Source organism: Micrasema longulum, unplaced genomic scaffold (assembly GCF_059751315.1).
Source record: "Micrasema longulum isolate JH-2025_06_02 unplaced genomic scaffold, ASM5975131v1 h1tg002175l, whole genome shotgun sequence".
NCBI classification, from domain to species: Eukaryota; Metazoa; Arthropoda; class Insecta; order Trichoptera; family Brachycentridae; genus Micrasema; species Micrasema longulum.
The window spans coordinates 106,538-127,428 of record NW_028279340.1 but is presented as its reverse complement, the minus strand read 5'-3'; the positions used below and the strand labels follow the sequence as shown (position 1 = coordinate 127,428).

General features: G+C 33.4%; 1 protein-coding gene across 4 annotated transcripts; it reads right to left on the bottom strand.

The window, feature by feature from the left end:
• Positions 1–331: 331 nt before the first annotated feature.
• On the bottom strand, positions 332–18,092 carry LOC148272839 (SET domain-containing protein SmydA-8-like). Of its 4 annotated transcripts, none has more exons than XM_088239491.1 (8): positions 17,765–18,092; positions 14,955–15,145; positions 14,652–14,872; positions 14,094–14,387; positions 13,282–13,552; positions 12,861–13,091; positions 12,618–12,706; positions 332–538 (listed from the first exon to the last, which is right to left on the bottom strand). In XM_088239491.1, exons 3-8 carry the CDS (start codon positions 14,721–14,723, stop codon positions 338–340), a joined length of 1,158 nt encoding a protein of 385 aa, XP_088095617.1. In that variant the 5' UTR covers positions 14,724–14,872; positions 14,955–15,145; positions 17,765–18,092; the 3' UTR covers positions 332–337. The 4 variants fall into 4 exon arrangements, with proteins under 4 accessions (XP_088095617.1, XP_088095615.1, XP_088095618.1 ...); XM_088239489.1 differs by lacking the exon at positions 17,765–18,092 and adding an exon at positions 15,287–15,495; XM_088239492.1 differs by lacking the exon at positions 12,618–12,706 and having other exon boundaries at positions 363–538.
• Between the last annotated feature and the right edge of the window lie 2,799 nt (positions 18,093–20,891).

The following is a 20,891-nucleotide window of genomic DNA, read 5'->3' as shown; positions in this document are numbered from 1 at the left end:
TGTTTTTTTACAAAACTTTATTTTTAAATTAATAATACGCAACTTGTTAAATTATTGTTGTAACTATAAGATCATACTATTTAAATTATTTCTATGAATGATGTATATAGCACCATTTTTTTTCAATCACCTCATGGGCTATAATCAACATAATGGTCTAATCCAATCACGAAGAAATCAACAAAAATTCAGAAAATTAGGAAAAATTTTTAGGACTTTTTATGAAACCCACTCACATATTTTTTTTAAAAAGGCCATCAAATTTATATAATAATATATAATCTATGATGGCTCTATAATATCTTACTAAAAACAAGTTATTGCCACATAATTTTTATCAGATTCTCTTTGCTCTTCTGTGGTTTTTATTTTGCTTTTCTTCTTCAATAATTCCTTTGATACTTTCAATTGATTTTTTTAAATCTCTTAACTCTCCCATTGCCCTTTTACACAATGTCGCTTCAGAAGAAGGATTTGGTTCGAATAGAAGATACTTAATGGATTCCTTCAAATATTTTTCAGCTTCTTCTAAACGAGTCTGAAAATACAAAAAAATCTGCATCGAAATCAATATTAAAACACATTTGTTAAAAAAATACAACCAGTAGTATTGATCGAATGAAGTCAACTAAACTCATTACAAAAATAGTTTAGAAACTGAATTCCTGAATACAGAAACACGATTTTTAAAACAAGGAAAATTTGAAGGTGTAAAAGATTATGAGATATAAAAATAATGTTGATAGGTTGCACATATCTACTATACCTTGATTATTCAATTCTTACCTTGATTATTAAATTCTTAAATTATATCTAAAATAAAAAGCAACATTATTTACTATACTATATTACTAGTACTACATAAGCCTCTACACAAAAAGTTCTTCTGTGATCAGATTTAATAACGCATTATCTGATAGCTTTCTAGTTCAAAAGAAATGTTCACCAGGGATGTACTTTCCTATGGGCGGAGATTATGAATGCTATCTTCATCGGTACATATCGAGACGGTATAAAGTAACATCGATATTTAAATACGAAAATGTGTATATTTATATGAAAATTCAAAGTATCTTCATCGATAACCTGTAATTGAACATGTTTAGAAAAACAAATTGAAAATATATTTTATTTTTCATACAGAAAAGTTAATTTTACTTTGTAGATAAAATTGAAAATAAATTGTAACTTCCCATTAGAATACGGGCCCTGGTCTCTTCAATATATATGGAGAGTATATAATAAGAAAAGCTCTAGATGGCCGAGAGGCTGGTTTCCGTAAAATCTTAAACCTGCAGTTTTCATTAATATACGAAGGGTTATTAATAGAAAACCAAGTAAAAAATTAGACTACCCTGGACTAAATGTCCATCTTGTTTTATTTCACAATCTGACAGTCGGTAAAATAATTGAATTTTTAAATAATATTATTTGTGAATTCGCTACTTGCACATGAAATGTGATCTCACCCTATTCCCATTTAATCCCAGCAGTATTTTGACACTTAAAAACGACACAGCACGGATGTTAAACTACTCATTTATGAGTAGTCTAGTCAGCTTCAGTTTGATCGACGTATGCAGTTTCTGAACTACTATAATTCTATAATTAACATACAAATGGCTTTTATAGATTATCATAAAGCATTCAATGCTGTGGAAACCTGGGCACTTATAAGTGCGCTTGAAAATGTTAGGATTGATTCTAGATATAAGAGGTTGATCATATGTGACGCTAAAAAACGAACGTGGGCATCTCCAGCCACCGTGATTTTTGAGATTTTTGGTTAATATTAATGCTTACGATGTTTTACTTGATAATATTAAGTTTAGAAAACCCAGTCTCTTTTATTTTTGCTAAAAAAACTATTTAAAAATCGTATTATTTTTCAAACGTGGCCATGTCCATTGAGTGTTTTAAATCAAACGTGTCCATATCCGTTCGAGCCAATCGTACAAATACGACCGAAAAACTGTAAGGTGATTTCGAAATTCAACTGTTTTATGACATTTAGCGTCTTAAACTTGCTAGGGCTGTCCCTATCTACATTATTTTTTGTTATCATTTAATTAACTTTTATTTAGATAAATAAGTATGGCGTTTTTTAAAAGTATTTATTTTAAAAATATATTCAAATCATCTATATTATTTAATAGCCTAAATAAAAATAATTTGTAAAAACCTGTTAGTAATAATTTATTGTAATAACTTCGTTCATTAAAAAAATGGCTTAGTTTGAAAGTCTTTTAAATTAGAAATAAATAAAAAAAAAAACACTGAACTCCCTTATTATTAAATTCGGTCAATAATACAGTGTAATTTTGAAAACAGTTTCAATTAAAATCCATCTAAGTTGGATATTAGGAATCAATGGTTTTGTATTTTGTTACGACCCATGACGCCAAAGAATTCGAATTTGGCGCCGGGGTCTAAGCTTACATAATCGACCACTAGATGTCAGGTGTTACTAAGGGCTGGGATGACGCCAGCTTGGTGACGCCACTACGAATTGCTAGGGGAAGATAGAAAGCTTGGTATCGAGAGAGAATTGTGCAAAGTCCGATAAGTGTGAATTAAGCGATAATTGATAAATAAACTATTTAATTACTAATAAAAACCGTGTTATTATTTAAGAGCCGTCATAAATTCAGAAGTGGGATTCATCCAAATTGCGAAAATCGAGAGTTAAATTGTGTGTGCCTTTGTTCTCTTTGTTTACTGACGCTACGCTACAACCTGTTGATTGTTTTTGTGTATGCCACCGATTGTTTGGACGTTTTCGCCACATCGTGTAGGACATTATTTAGTTTAATATTTCTGGTGCCTTATTCGTGATTTTCGGACAATTTAATTGCCAAAGTTTCGGATAAGAACACTTGTGCGGAAATGGATCGTTACCACCCGGAGGAGGATCAGCGTCAGCGGCTCGAGACGGATAGAGATTCGGAGGGGGAGTCAGCGAACACCATCCTAAGGCAGCTGATGGAGGAGAAGCTTCAAGGGATGGTGCAGAGCTATTTCTCCCAAATCCATTTTGCGCCGCCAAGGCACGCGTCGTCTTCTTTGGGGCAGGTGCGAGGGGAAAACATTATTCCTCCTTTCAGTCCCGAGGACAAGAGCACAAATGTCGTCTTATGGCTTCGTAGGATCGACCAACTGGGCGCCATACACGGATGGGACGACTACACCAAGTCGTTCTTCATGCAGTCCAAGTTGTCGGGCCAAGCCAGAGACTGGTTCAACCGGCTCGACAACTACGATCTGTCGTGGGGCGCCTGGAAGGTCAAGCTTGCGAGGGCTTTTCCGAGACGGCATGAATTTGCGGAAGCCTTGGAGGAGCTAGTGGCGAGGAAGAAGACCAGTGGAGAGTCCATGACTCACTACTTCCACGCCAAGCTCGCATTGGTACACCGATGCAAGATAGACGATGAGGATGCGATATCCTGCATCATTCGGGGTCTACCAGTCGAGCTGCAGGCGAACGCCAAGGCTTTCCAGTGCTCGACTCCGCAAGAATTGTATGCGGGATTCCTGTCTTCACTGGATGGGTACCAGACGCCCTCAGGAAGTGCAGGTACCAGAGGTGCTGTCCGATCAGCCCCACAAAGGACATTTGGAGACAGCCGTAACTGGTCTTCTCGTGTGCTGCCAGCCCCACTGGTGACCTGTTATAACTGTGGGAAGAGGGGGCACATTTCGAAGGAGTGCCGCCTGCGGGACCAGAGGGCTTGCACCAAATGCTCGAAACGGGGACATTTGGCCAAAGATTGTCGTAAGTCAGTCCCGGAGAAGTCAAGGGTAATGTTGATCGGAAAGCCAGATAATATATTTTATAAAGTGGGCAAAATTAACAACCACGCTGTGAGGGTGTACTTGGATAGTGGCAGCCAGGTAAATATATTATCATCAAAAATAGCAGAGGCCTTGAAGCTAAGGAGATCAGTAAAAACTGAGCCTCTTATTGGGTTTGCTGGAGGTATCACTTTCTCCTTAGGTGAAGTAATATTCCGTCTTCAGATAGACGGGATCGAGATGGATACAAGAGCACTTGTATCTGATGCAGATATGAGAGATGCAGATCTGATTGTCGGGCAGCCAGTCATCAATAACAGTGAGGTAATATTTACAGTTAGTCAAGGCATGGCTCGGTTAGAAATGGATCAAACACACCACTTAGAGGAGATGGATGTTTGCGAAGATCCTCGCATCACAGTGGAGTTGCAGGAAGATACTGTGATAGATGTTGGGGAATCGATATACGTTCCGGTGATTATTAAAGGTAATGCTGGAGGTACGGTTTGTACGAAGCCACGATACTTTGAGTTAGGTAAGATAAGTTACATGTTACCAGCCACCATCATGACTGGAGAGAGAGGATTGATGTCTGTCTCCAATATGGGTCACGAACAAATTCAATGGAGTGCAGGACAAGTCATCACTCGTGCTGACTTGTGTGCAGAACATGTTGCGAGAGAAAAAGTTAACCGTGAGAATACATCTATGAGAGTCGTATCAGGCCAAATGCCACATACAAGTATTATGAGAGTGAGAGTAGGAGATATCCAAGTTGGCGAAATACCATCTGATAGTATGAATGAACTGTTGACAGTTCTAAATAGACACACAAAAGTGTTTGCAGATCACGAGTACGATCTGGGGACCACCAATATGGCAGAGATGTCAATTAGTTTGACTACAGATAAACCTATATTTTACAGGCCTTATCGTTTATCCTATGCAGAAAATGAAGTTGTTCGCTCCAAGGTTAGAGCCTTGTTAGACGCAAACATAATAAGAGAATCGAATTCAAATTACGCATCGCCTGTTATTCTTGTTAAAAAGAAAACTGGCGATTACCGTCTGTGTGTTGACTATCGAGCGTTGAACGCTATCACAGTTAAAGACCGTTTCCCACTGCCTCACATCGAGGACCAACTCAGTCGATTGGGAAGTACTAAATATTTCTCAAGTTTGGATTTAGCTCAGGGGTATCATCAAGTTCCAATCGCTGGGGACTCTATTCATAAAACATCATTTGTAACCCCTGATGGACAGTACGAGTATGTGAAAACACCATTCGGATTAGCCAATGGTCCGGCAGTGTTCCAACGCTTAATTAATAGAGTACTAGGCAAACTAAGAGATGAAAGAGTTCTGGCGTTTATGGATGACATTCTCATTCCGTCAGCAGAAATTACTGAGGGCATTAATTTACTTGAGAAAATACTTATACGTTTATCAGAGGCTAATTTAAAACTTAATTTGAGTAAATGTTTCTTTCTTAAAACCAGTATTAGTTATCTTGGTCATGAGGTCCAATCAGGAGAAGTCAGGCCAGGGAATCTAAAGATTGCAGCTGTTATGAGTTTTCAAACACCCATTAACGTACATCAAGTTCGTCAATTCATTGGGTTAGCTAGTTATTTTAGAAAATTTGTTAGAGATTTTGCAAAAATTGCACAACCTCTGACATCGCTTACAAGAAAACAGACAGACTGGAGTTGGGGTGAGCCCCAGGAAAATGCATTTCAAACACTGAAAAGTACTCTCACTTCCAGACCTGTTTTAGCTCTCTACGATAGAACATCAGAAACAGAAGTCCATACGGATGCATGTAAAAATGGACTCGGAGGGATTTTATTACAAAAGCAACAGGATAATGCTTTAAAACCGGTATATTATTTTAGTAGAGTAACAACAAAAGAGGAAAAACATTATCACAGTTATGAATTAGAAACACTTGCTGTAGTAGACTCACTTAAGCGCTTTAAAATATATTTAATTGGACTACATTTTAAAGTAGTTACTGATTGTATCGCAGTCAAATCGACTCTAACAAAAAAGGATATAATTCCGAGAATAGCGAGATGGTGGTTAAGTATTCAGGACTTCGACATGGAAATTGAATATCGACCTGGAGATAAAATGAAGCACGTTGATGCGTTAAGTCGAAATCCTATTGATTTGCTTCCAGCAAATGTTAACGTTATTGCGCAAGCTGACTGGTTCTTGACATTACAACTGCAGGACCCTAAATTACAAGCGATCATTCGCCTTCTGCAAGCAGAAGAGGCTGATCAACAGATGATTACAGATTTTGTATTTAAAAATGAACGACTTTATAGGAAAACATTGCACGGGGATAGATTAGTAGTACCAGCCGGAGGTCGCTTTAGTATAGTTCGAAAGAATCACGATGATATTGGACATATTGGTTTAAAACGTTGTGAAAACAGGATTAAAAGTGAGTACTGGTTTCCAAAAATGACTCGGTTCATAAGAAAATATGTAAGCGCTTGTATAGAGTGTAGTTTCAGAAAAGGTAACTACGGAAAGGCTGAGGGAAAACTTCATCCGATTCCTAAACCCGACAACCCCATGATTTGTATTCATATCGACCATCTAGGTCCATTTAACCAATCGAGACGTAGATATAAATACTTACTAGTAGTAGTTGATTCTTTTAGTAAGTTTGTAATAGCAAAACCCGCTAAAACGGTGAGTTCGATGGAAACTATTAGACTTCTAGAAGAAATATTTGCATACTTCGGTACTCCATCACGTATTATTACAGATCAAGGTAAAGCATTTACAAGTAGATATTTTAAAGAGTTAGCTGTCCGAAAACAATTTAAACACATCATGAATGCTGTGGCTACGCCACGAGCTAATGGACAAGTTGAGAGAGTTAATAGGACTATTTTAGATGCTATGCGTACCAGCATAAGCGACCAGACGAAATGGGAAGAGAGTATTCCTAGTATTATACAAGGTATTAATAATACAATCAATGAGTCGACAAAAGTGTGTCCGTTTGAACTAATGTTTAGTTTCAAAAGTAGATTACTACCGGATATGGAAAGCTCTGACCGCCAGGAGCCAGTAGAAACTTTACGCCAGCGGGCTCGAGGAAACATTCAGAAAGCTGCGATACGAATGAAAGCGCAGTATGATAGAAAACGAAAGCGGGCGAGAGTATATAGAGTTGGTGATTTGGTGTTGTGGAAAGGCGCACCAGCTTGTACAACAAGTGGTGTCAATAAGAAACTGGATGAGAAATATTCAGGGCCTTATAAAGTATCTACGGTGATAGGAAATGATAGATATAAAATCAGGAGTATTAAAGGTATCCGGGGATATAAAAACTTCACAGCTATTGTGGCAGCCGATGCAATGAGACCATACGTTTCTTTAAACGCAGTGACGTCGGAGTCAGATGAAAGTGATGGAAGTATGAGGGACAGAGAAGATCTTATTGATTTACTAGAGAGTTAGTGTTTACTGAAACTGAATTGAGTTCTTTATGAAAAGTTAAAAATAAAGTATAATATTACATAGTTGGTTGCTCAACAAGGAAGTTGGATGAATATCGATTCATACGCTAAATTGAGTTCTATATGAAACGTTAAAATGGAGTATACCATTACATAGTTGGTTGCTATATGAGAAAGTTTGAGAATTATGGATTCATTCGCTGAATTGAGTTCTTTATGAAAAGTTAAAATAAAGTATAATATTACATAGTTGGTTGCTAAACGAGTAAGTTTGATGAATATTGATTCATACGCTTAATTGAGTTCTGTATGAAAAGTTAAAATGGAGGATATTACTTATTTGGTTGCTATGTGAGTAAGTTTGATGAATACTGAATCATACGCTGAATTGAGTTATATATAAAAACTTAAAAAGAGAATAATACTACATATTTGGGTGCTATGTGAGTTGACGAATAGGGATTCACATGCTGAATTGAGTCCTATGAGAAAACTTAAAATAGAGTACAATGTTACACATTTTGGTGTTATGAGAGCAGCCAGATACATACTCAAGTCAAGTAGTATTGAGGAAGTTGGAAATAAGTATAAGTTTGAGAGTTTGACTGCCATGTGGGCAAGAAATTTGAAATTGAGGCCTTATAGAGGACTAAGATTCGTGTGGCAACTTGAAATAAAAGTAGAGCAATGTGTGTGATCCAAAGTGAGTTTGGACACTGAGTATTTAAAGCTCCCATGAGGGTAGAGCAATGTGTGTGTGTATGTGTGGGATCCAAAGTGAGTTTGGATACTGAGTATTTAAAGCTCCCACGAGGGTAGAGCAATGTGTGTGATCCAAAGTGAGTTTGGATACTGAGTATTTAAAGCTCCCATGAGGGTAGAGCAATGTGTGTGTGTATGTGTATGTGTGTTATCCAAGTGAGTTTGGATACTGAGTATTTAAAGCTCCCACGAGGGTAGAGCAATGTGTGTGATCCAAAATGAGTTTGGACACTGAGTATTTAAAGCTCCCATGAGGGTAGAGAAATGTGTGTGTGTATGTGTGTGATCCAAAGTGAGTTTGGACACAGAGTATTTAAACCTACCACGAGGGTAAGCAAGGTGTGTGTGTGCGTGATCCAAAATGAGTTTGGGCACAGTATATTTCAGGCTCCCACGAGGGTAGAGCCTAGAGTGAGTGTATGCACCCAATCAGGTGTATCCACTAGAGTTTTAGCTTCCACGAGGGTCAAGCTAAGTGTGCTCCAAAATGAGTTTGGGCACAGTATATTTCAGGCTCCCACGAGGGTAGAGCCTAGAGTGAGTGTATGCACCCAATCAGGTGTATCCACTAGAGTTTTAGCTTCCACGAGGGTCAAGCTAAGTGTGCTCCAAAATGAGTTTGGGCACAGTATATTTCAGGCTCCCACGAGGGTAGAGCCTAGAGTGAGTGTTTACACCCAGCCAGGTGTATCCACTAGTGTTTAGCTTCCACGAGGGTCAAGCTAAGAGTGTGTAGCTTCCATGAGGGTCAAGCTAAAAGTGTGTACCAAAACGAGTTTGGGCACCGTGTGTTTCAGGCTCCCACGAGGGTAGAGCCTAGAGTGAGTGTATGCACCCAATCAGGTGTATCCACTAGAGTTTTAGCTTCCACGAGGGTCAAGCTAAGTGTGCTCCAAAATGAGTTTGGGCACAGTATATTGCAGGCTCCCACGAGGGTAGAGCCATGAGTGAGTGTATGCACCCAATCAGGTGTATCCACTAGAGTTTTAGCTTCCACGAGGGTCAAGCTAAGTGTGTTCCAAAATGAGTTTGGTCACAGTATATTGCAGGCTCCCACGAGGGTAGAGCCATGAGTAAGTGTATATGCCCAATCAGGTGTATCCACTAAAGTTTTAGCTTCCACGAGGGTCAAGCTAAGTGTGCTCCAAAATGAGTTTGGGCACAGTATATTGCAGGCTCCCACGAGGGTAGAGCCATGAGTAAGTGTATCCGCTAGAGTTTTAGCTTCCATGAGGGTCAAGCTGAGTGTGCTCCAAAAACGAGTTTGGGCACAATATATTTTATGCTCACCATTGAGCTATTGCATGTAGTATTGTAACAAAAATATTTTTATTGCAGGAATAAATTTGGATTGAAAATGTAAATGATGTGAGACATCAGGGTAAGGTCGAGCGTTGGGAGGACCCAACGCATTTCTAGGGTGGGAGAGTGTTACGACCCATGACGCCAAAGAATTCGAATTTGGCGCCGGGGTCTAAGCTTACATAATCGACCACTAGATGTCAGGTGTTACTAAGGGCTGGGATGACGCCAGCTTGGTGACGCCACTACGAATTGCTAGGGGAAGATAGAAAGCTTGGTATCGAGAGAGAATTGTGCAAAGTCCGATAAGTGTGAATTAAGCGATAATTGATAAATAAACTATTTAATTACTAATAAAAACCGTGTTATTATTTAAGAGCCGTCATAATTTTAAGTTGTTAAACATGCATGATAAGAATTTTAACTGTTTTTAATTGAATTATTAATTACAATATAATTAAATAAAAAAATATTTCGTACGAAAATTGACAGATACTCAGCTCCGGGATTCCTATAAAACCGAAATGTGGTCACAAAAAAAATGCTTTTCAGTGCACCCAATTGAAGTCGAGCGATATTTTAGAATTTCACAAATCTTTTTATAAGCATTCAAACAAAATTGAGCAAAACAATTTCCTGCTACAATTTATCAAAACATCAACTACCGAAAGAAGAAGACCAAAAAAATATGGATAAATGCAAAGCCCAATATTAAAAAGCAATGAAGGTATGTATACTGGGTTTAATTCCCGGCAACATTGAGATATATATCAGTTAAATGGGTTTATTTTGTAATATTTCATAGTCCTTGGACTAGAGCTGAAGCGTTTAACTTAACATTTTGCCTTAATGTATCATATAATTAAGTTATCTATACACCACTGGGTGTAGGTGGGAAAATGATAATAATGATGATGTACTGAATTGCAATTTAAAAATACAATTTATTATGTATCAGATTTAAATTATTGTTCTTTTATACGAGTGTATTCCTATTTTTTTTAACGTTGCGTTGTCTAGACAACACTTTTGAGTGTTGTACTTTTAATTATTGCTAAAGATCTAATTTTGTTTTTTATTCATTTTAATATACATGTTATTTTTTATAATGTGACTTTTTTATCTTAGCACATCCCTGTTGGTTTTTGGAGAGACACGAATGATAGAGTGCAAAACAAAACAGTCCATCCCCAATAGGATTTATTTCAAAACTGGCCAAATCCAGACAGTGCAAAACAAACATGGACATCTCCAAAATATAAATGCAATTTCCGAGTTTTTAACGAATTGTGACTATAACTCACTATCGAAATCATATTTTTTAATCAAAGTGCATTTATAGAATAGCACTACGGGAACTCCGTGATTATATTAATCGCTCAAAGAAAAAAGTTGATTTACTCAGTTTGACGAATGGTGGAGATGGCCACGTTGTTTTTTAGCGTCACATATATATATATCTACGAAAATGAATGTCAAAGTAAACGACAATCTAAAAACAGACAAAATCAAGATCAAAAAGGGTGTAAGACAGGGTGACACGATGTCTCCAAAACACTAGCCTTAGAAGATGTTTTCAAGATGCTTAATTAGAGTAATAAAGGCATAAAAAAAGATGATATGTATTTAAATCGCCTCCATTTTGCACACGGAGTGAAGATGTAAATGAATTAGAAACTATGGAAGAACTATACGAAGCCTCTAGAAAGATTAGTTTTGGAATGAATACAGACAAAACCAAGATTTTGAGTCCAACACCCAGCAACATACGAGTATGTACAGGAAATAAAACTATTATTGCTGTTGACGAATACATTTACCTTAAGCACAAAATGAAATTGGGAAAAGTAACATCAAACTGCGGAACTGCCGAGAGGAATTGGGTTAAGTTTGGCTGCTTTTAGAAAGCTGAAATATGTATTCGGAAATCCCAAACAATCGGAACGCCAAAGTTTACAACTCTTATGTTCTGCTAGTGACAACATATGGTCTTGAAACCATCTCACTCACGGTTTCAGGTCCACAACAATTAAGTTAAATAAATTAAATCACAGAAAGAGTGGGAAGACAAAAATGGCAGTGGGCGGGTCATGTGGCGAAACAAAAAGTTGATATAAAAAGTTGACTGCCAGAATACTAATTTGGAGACCCTACGAAAACCAAAGGAAAATGGGGAGACCACAAAGGAGATGGACTGGTGACATTGTTGAATTTTTTGGGACATGAGTGGAAACAGAGTGTCCCGGGCTGGTATTCTGAGTGGTATAGCGCATGTAGAGAACATATTTCGTACGTAAAACGTGCTAAAAAGCCTTCTCTACGCGCGTAATACCGTTCAGAATACCAGAGGTCTATATCCAGCAGTGGAGAGAAACAGGCTGATAAGAAGAAAAATCTATTTAATTTACGAATCATTCAAAAGTAAAAATGTGAATTAGCACAAATTGAAAAAAGCATATAATTATACATAATATGTTATTAATTTGTTTATTTATTTTATTGAAATCAACAAAATAAATATTTGAAACAAAATTGCATAAAATGAATGCAAAAAGTACATTAATATACTTTTATTGAATCTCACATGTGGATGATTTAAAAATATATTAATTTATTTTCTACTTTAAAGATGGATTCATGGATAGATAAGACAAGATATAGATATAGGGTTTCTAGGTTTAATTTATCTTAAGCCAGGGCGTTATATACACTATAATAATAAAACAATGAAAAGGTAATTTAACACACACACATAACAAGCGCATACTCATTTAACATGATTAGGTAGTAATGATTATTAAAGGGACATTATTAATTACATAATTATTAAAAAGCAAGTCAAGTATTGATTATGGATATAGTTATGATACAAACAATACATTAGAAAGTGTTTACTGTTCAGTTTGTTTGTTGATCCATCAGAATATCTGCAAACTTTTCATATCAAAAACATTATTAAAAAATAATAGTTGTGTCTGCCCACCGAGACATTTATATTTTGGAGGATAGGGTAAAAGGACATTAAAGATGAATTTTTAATTTCCCTGTTTATATTATTATATGTATATTGAATCTCCATATCTGTACACAAAGACATTTAAATATTGGAGATGGGGATAAACTTTTAAAAGGGGCTTATGAAAGTCTTGTGTATGTGCTAAATAGAATGAGTATGTAAATTCTATCAATTGCACTATATAATTGTATTTTTATACACAAACATCTAGGGGGAAATACCACTTCTCAAGTGCTACAAGTTTTATGATTATGTTGGCATACCAAAAGCACATTGCTTGAAATTTCCCTTCCTTCATATTCTTTATTTGAAATCTGTACTAAAGGAAAATATACTTCATACAAAGTAACGGCTGTAACATAAACAATGAATATAATATATGAGATCAACTGAAAGAACATTTTTATAATCAAGTTAGGTATATTTTTTCCATATTAGCTACATAAAGCAACAAAAAAAACAGCATTTTAAATGTGATAAAGATGATCAAGAGAATGAAAGTAAACCTTTTAGTCTGGATATTCCCGGCTCTAATATTTCCAGGAGGGGTAAAAATTCTTTACACAGCTCTAGTTTCCGCGAAATACTTTTCTTTGAAACGCTTATTGAATTGTTCAAATGGTCTCTTAACAATCCAGCTAACTGTTGTTTAGCATCAACTAAAATAGAATGGAAGGGAGGCAATTGTCGAGATGCCTCAGAAATAAATGAATCAACTTTCTTTATGTCAGTTTTATCTGAAATATAATTTAATATTCAATTATTATTTTAAATATGTTATATGGCAAATAAAAATGGATCTGGTTTAAAAATATTATTAGTTAGTATTAATAAAACTATATATTTATGGCACCTCTGCGCTTTTTAATTTTGCAACTGTAACTATACACACCTTTTGCGACTACACATATTTTGAAACATACATACCCAAATTATTTTCCAACTTGAGAATTGAATCCATTACAAGTTTTACATTATTTCCAGACATTTCTTTACCACACGAGTTACAATACCAACTATCAGAAGAGGAATATTGTGGCACAGAATGTGGAATTTTCATTGTAATCATGCCGTTGGCGCAATTGGTACACTTCAATGAGCTCATATGCGTGCCTAATTCTGTTGCATCTATGCAACGATTGCATGAACATTCAAAATATTTTCCTTCTCTTAGGTGCTCTTTTCTATTCATTGTGTTCTGCGAGGACAATAATTTATTTTATTAAAAGGGAACTTCCCAATATATTATTTAACATTAAAAATATATATATACACATATCTTCTTGGATGCATAAATATTATGTACGTAAAGTACGGTAAAATAAAAGAATGGAACCGAGAAGAAAACCCAACAAAATTCAGAATTAAAATATTAACAATATTGTCAAAAAGGTGAATGAAATGGTGTATTATCTTATATATTTCATAAAACATGTATCGACACAACAATATTAGAAATAATAATTAAATTAAAATGCTAAAATAAATGTATTCTGCATAATATGGATTATTGTAGTTTCATATTTGACTAACAATTAAAAATGCAATTGTTATATAAAACATCAAAAATAATATAGGATATAATAAGATAAATAAAGTATGTAGTAAAGTAGTTTTGTTAGATCTTCTTTCATATTAAAATTCTATGATTTTTCAGTGATCTTTTTGTTTTATAATGGATATTAATTTATCAAACAGTAAAGATATTGTAAAGAATAAAATCAATAATATAAACTAACCTGTAAAGCATTTGTGTAGTTAAACAGTATAGCAGAACCCTTCTCTATAGATACACTTGCTCTTACAGTCATGATATAAAAATCATCAACAGCTAGATGCGTATTGGCCACACAACTGTGGGCCATTAGAGCCGCAGTAGGATAAATTCCACAGATCGAATCTATTCCAGATACACGAGGATCATTATTGGCGACTCTCAGCTCGAAGCTGTTTACATCGAGTATGCCACATATTTTTTGAATAATGTCTTCCTTTAAATCATCACTGTTTAACAAATTTAGATTTTGTACCATCTAAAATTGAAAGTAAACATTTTCGGGATTGTGTTCATGTAGAAGTTATTTAATAAGAAAATTTTGGGAGTAACAGCTCACTCTAACAGCTTTTTTACACTGTTTCATTAGTCCTATTGTGAATTTCAAAATGAACTTTTTCAGCATAACGTAAAGTTAGTACATAAAAAGAAAGTAGCGAGGAGAGCAAGTATTTTTTTTACATATTGTAATAATTTATACATTATTATTAGTGTGCAAAGACGTACATATTATAAATCTCACCTTAGATGTAACTTGGTGAAGTTCCCAAATACTAGTACCCTTTCGTTTTCCTCTATGATCCTCGAGGTTCATTAACGCTTTCCAATCTTCAGTGCTGTCCTTATTGCGCAATGATAAACAACGCAAAATTGTAACAATATGAAAGGCACCAATTAATTGCGATAATGGTAGCTCATTACTAATAGTAGAAAATAATTGACATTCTATAATGGAATGGCCACCTGAAAAGTGCCAAAGAACATACATATATCTACTAACCTAATAAATAATATTTATCATAATTATAAAATTATATTAATTTACCTTGTTGATTTTCACACGAGGGTCCGCAAAGAGGGGCTAGTTTACATTTTGTACAAACATAAAACTTTTTAAGTAACTCACTATAGCAATTTGTGCATGACAAATCTGAATTGATTTTTGGACCAATAACGATGGGTTTTTCTTTAAAAATTATTTCCCCCGCTTTTATATCTCTCGAAGCTGATAAGTATCTACAAAATTATTAATAATTACTGATCACATTAATATTATATTCCATTTCAAGTACCTTCGACAAACCTGAAGTTAAAAAAATGTTAATTGATATTTCGAACACAATCAATGTTAAATTATATTTTGCTACTTTTTTTTACCTTCCATATATTTCATTAAATTTGATAAAATAAATGTCCATAGTCGAGTTTTCTTAGATAACTCAGTAACCACAATTTGATATGTCTGACAGAATTGCTATTGTGTCTCGCAGGTGTATCTATTTTAGACACCAGTATAATATGGTGCAAGGGTGTATGTATTGTGTGTAAAACTCAACACACTTCTCCAAGTTGTGTTATTTTTGGATGGAGCCAAAAACACGGTTGCAAATATTTCCTTATTTTATATCCACATTAAAAAATGACGAAGACAAATTTGTGTAATACATTTTAATAATCCTTTACACATGACATTTATCAATTTCTATAGTAAAAGTAAGCACAACAGGTGTATAATATATTTGTGATAAATATTTTCTTATTACATACTTACATTGCGAGAGTTAAATAGCTTAAAACCCCTTTAAATGTTTATAAATATTAATTTACAGAATATATTATGTTTTCAAACATTCCCTTTACATCTAATATGTAGTAAACCTATAATCTATGAATGTTTAGGGTATATGCTTCATTTTAGAAACATATACAATATTTCATGATTTTACTCATATTGCATACATAACTACTGGGTAATATCATACAAGTACTAGTGAGATCCAGATTGTATACAGTAAATGTGCATTTTTATTAGGTGACTTCAAAAATAATTATTTTAACATGCATAATATTGAGTAGGTATATATTGCCAATTTGTAATATAATTGTTATGCTAAAACAGAAAATATGCCCATTTCAAATATTAATGCCTCCAGTTCCAATTTAATTTTATAGGCATTTTTACTGATCATTTTCTTAAGCCAAAATATAAAAAAAATAAAAATAGGTGTGGTTATCTTTTAATGGGCATTACATATTTTTTAAATTCTTGCATTCAGAATGTTATGCAATTTTTTCACAAAAACACATTATTTTTTGTTGCTACTTGAGACCTAGAACATGCGAGATTAATTCTATTTGTGTAGTGCCCCTTAAACAATAAAAAAAAGAAAGAGAATAATATGGTCACCATTTTCAAGCTCTCCCTTGTTGCGAGATATTAGGTGTTAACATAAGTTGTTTTTTTTTTAATTTAAAAACGAGCACCAAAAGTAAAATAAAATGGTAAAGGTCATACGCCATTTGAAAGATTTCAAGTAGATGAAAGTGAGCATTTTCGACTTCTGTTTGCGTTCAATTGAGGGAATCAAGCTGCTCGAGATATTTGCACAGTGTATGGTGAAGTTGCTATGAATTATTGACCAAGTTGTTGTAAAAAGATAAAGAATACATTATTGGCTAATTTGTTGTAATTAAAAAAAAAACTTATGTTAACATCCAATACATAATTATCTTCCATAGGCCAGTCAGATTGGATTACCATAATTAATAAATGATTATTGTACAAAATGTAATTTATCAAATGACAAATATAATGTTGGTATGGTTTTTGACTGTCTTAAAATAGGGTGCACCGCCAACACAAGCTAGATGGTCAAAATATTGTTTAAATTTACATACGAGTATGTTATTTAAAATTGAACGTAGTTATGCATGAAGCAGCCGGCCGAAAAGTGAAACTGAGATGATAGCAATTTTGTGAAAAGAGTAAATAATTACATCTACACAACAGTTGGAATATTTTTTACTTTGACAAATGATAATCTTTTTTTTATAATATTTTTTATTATTTAATTAAGTCTTTTTAACCTAAGATGAGCATTTTGCAGAAGCAGCCGAAGCAGCGAAAACTCCTATGTATGTTGTGTTATTATGCATTGAACATATTGTTTTATATTCGTATTAGGACACTTAATTGTAAACAATCATTTAATTGTGTATTAAAGGAATTTTGGTGATTTTTTTCAGTCTGGCTGACCACAAAACCTAAAAAATGCATTTTGCAGAAAATAGTCCGATCTAATATTGAATGATACCTTATTCAAACTTGTACATTACATTACTTGTGACATTCTGTGTTAAACCATATTTTTTTTATTAAAAGTGTTTTTAAATGGATGAACTTATAATACATAAATTTATTAAAGGAAACTAGATTTCTGGAGGCATTAATCTTCCCATAAGCATCTCTACCGTAAGATTTTTCTAGTGCTGTGGGTGTTTTCTTCAGATTGAGAAATGCCATTTTTGGGATCAACACTATTTTCAGAAGGTGATTATTACAGTTTTTTGTATGAAAGCGGCCTGGCTGTTTATAGCAGAACATGGAATTGCCCTTACTTGCACCCGATAACACCAATATCTAATTTTTTCAAAATTGTAAACTGGCTGCTTTCTGCATAACTACGTTCAATTGTATTTGATACATAATAATTTACATATTCAATTATACTGAAGGAAGATTATTATAAGCACGCGACGGGGAAAAATACTTTTTACTTCTACATGTCTATTTTATTAAGTTTTACAAAGGCACACCAAAATGTATTTAATTAAATATATTAATTATTTAATCACCCATTTATTACTCGATACAATCCAGTGAATCTTGCAACATGTTCTGCTTGTGTGAACTCTGTACATATTGACACCGCGCAAACAGCTTACAAAATTATAAATAGTGAGGAATTTCAGTATGATTACCAAATGTTGCAAATAACACAACATATAATAATTTGGTGATAAATAACAACGTTGGTGGAAAATTACAGTTATTCTGATTTAGTGGCGTAGAAAAACTAGTAAATATAAATAAAATAATAAAATTATCACACACAAGGTTCTCTATATCCTAAATGAAATAAAACTGCACTCTCCCTGACAGAAAAATTGTCAATTTATGTACATATCTGCAGTTGTATTAATCATATCTAAATATAAAATCCGAGTAATTATAAAAACATCAAGTTGATTGGTAGTCAGGTGGCAGAACGAACCATCTGTGTTTTTTTCTGTTTTTTAGTTTTCAAAAGTTTTAATTGATATTTCAGTAAATACACATAGAAAGAAAAAAACAGCATAATTTAGAATGGTAATTTATTATTGGAAAACAACACTAAAATATTTTAGTTTTATGGATTAAAGTCTTGAAATTGAGTCATAATTTAGTTCTTATGAACATTTTTGAAAATTACAGATGGTCCCTTCTGCCATCTGACTACCGAAATGTGTAGGTACATTTAATAACTTTCAGCTTCACAACTATTTTTAATTTGTGTTGCACATAACAATGTGAATTGTACTTCTGGAGTTTAAAATAACATATAATAAAATATAATACATATAATATAATATATATACAATATAACATATATGTATACTTGCTGGGAAATCAAGTAGGTACTAATATAATTTTTTACAATATCTTAACAAATCGTCAAATATAGGTGTATTTACATATATTATACTGATGATTTTTTATTGCTCAACTGAGACTCTTTTTTCAAGTTCTTAGCCACATAAACATGCAAAATACTTTTTTTTTAATTCATTCGGTTTCATAAAATCTTCTGTATATAAATTTTGACAAAATCATAAATAAAAACATACTTTTCAATTTAAAAAAAAAAACATAATTAGCATGCTAATTGTAAACATAAATTTGGTATAAAACTACAATATACAACTATTTCAAAACTTTACCGATTAGTAATTTATTTATATTGTCTTAATATTTAAAAATAAATTATTATAGGCATATTTATGATAAACAAAAAATAAGTATGTAAATCACAATAAACAAAGGTATTTAGGTATGTATCGCATTTAAAATAAGTGCACATAAATATTACGCATATGCACAAAACTCTAAAAAGATACCATAATTCAGATTTTTTTCATTCCCGTACCAAAACATTTTGTAAGATTAAGATTTATTTTAAATCATCACTTATTTTTTAATGTGACATCACAATGTCTGCCTTTATCGGATGGGAGTTTATGATTGGGAAACTATTTTTTGTGCATTTTTGAGAAGTGCCAATGTATAATTAAATTCTTGCATTATTACATCCGAGAAAATATTTTTCAAATAAAATTTTGGGTAGCACTATACTTTCTCTGTAATGTAAACAAAATCTTTGGGTACATTATCATGTCTTGAATACAATCATAACCTCATATTATTAAAATTATAACCCACAATTCAGAAAGATTTTTAATGTATAAAAAAAATAAAGATTTGTATATATATATTTGTCTAAATATTTGTGTTTCATTTCACGTTTTGCCTTATTTTTTTATAATTCTTAAAACACACATGCTGTGAACAGTTTTTAAGAATTACTGGCTTGGTTATATTTTGTTTGAGTGCTGCTAGTAATTTATTATTGTTCCAAAAAAAAAACATTAACGAAATAAATAAAAATTACATAATTTAAAAATCAATACAATTTGAAGAGCTCACTTTGAAATTAATCTTATTTTTATCAGTTTTTGGACTATTTTTAGTTGCTAAGTTGAAGAAAGTACAAAAAATATAATTATGTATGTGTCTAAAAATAAAATCAAAAGAAGAAAAGATAAATATCAATTTAAAATGTATAAAAAAGTTATGTTGGTGAAGTCAATTGCGTTATTAGAAATATGTAATTATTGCTAATTAAAAATTACACTGTGGAACACAAATTTCATTGACTTAAATCTGACACTTGTTTTTGACTAACTTTTGGCTTCTGATACAAAAATGACCCATTTCAAATTTTTAAGCTACAGGATACCCTCTCTTTGTCCAAAAGTAGTACAAAATATGCATACAAAGGAGAATGAAAAAAAAAATACTGTTCAGAGAGAATAATCTTATTCATAAAAAGGCTATACAGCAACAAAAAAAAAAGTGTATACAACTGAGGAAATAAAAAACGTAAGGAAAAAATGAAATAACATAAAAATAAAATTGGACTAGACTGCGTAAATACGGAGAGTGGTCACATTAAGATAAGCTGTAGAGAAAAAACTTGACACGATAGAAGATAACTACAGTTTTGAAATCAGGATGCCTATTTTACTTTAAAACAGCTGAAAAATCAAAATCAACAGAAATTTTGTTAAAAATTGTTCCCCAGTGTTATAAATAAAATAAAAACTAAAAACAAAAAAAAAACAGCAGCATATTATATGATTATAATGTATATTGGATAGTGTAAATAAGTATGTATTAAAATTGAAATAGTGAAACACTAAAAATATTTCTACGAAAGAAGATGAACAAAAAAAGGAAATAATAATACACACACAATATCTGATGGCTATGTTATGAATTGTGTTTTATGTTTACTTAATACTATCAACCGTAAGAGTTATTTATGGAATTTTAGGGATCTAATAAATATAAAGAATTTCTGGATCTCATTAAAATCTTAATATCCTCGACTTGATATGTACATATTTAGCTACAAGGCCGTTTGTAGATAATACAATATTGTTTTGTCCCAGAACTCTACCATTGTCCACGTGTAAACAGAAATTTGTTGGGACAAAAAATTGTCTCGAGACAGCTCCACCGAGATAGACACGCATGCTATCTCTGAGGAACAATGATTACCTCCACCACCGCACGCGACACAGTGTCCACGTGTGACCACGCACGGACAGGACCTTCTGACAATAGCGATTTGCTCGACACGTGCGCGTCGCTCCCCTGTAT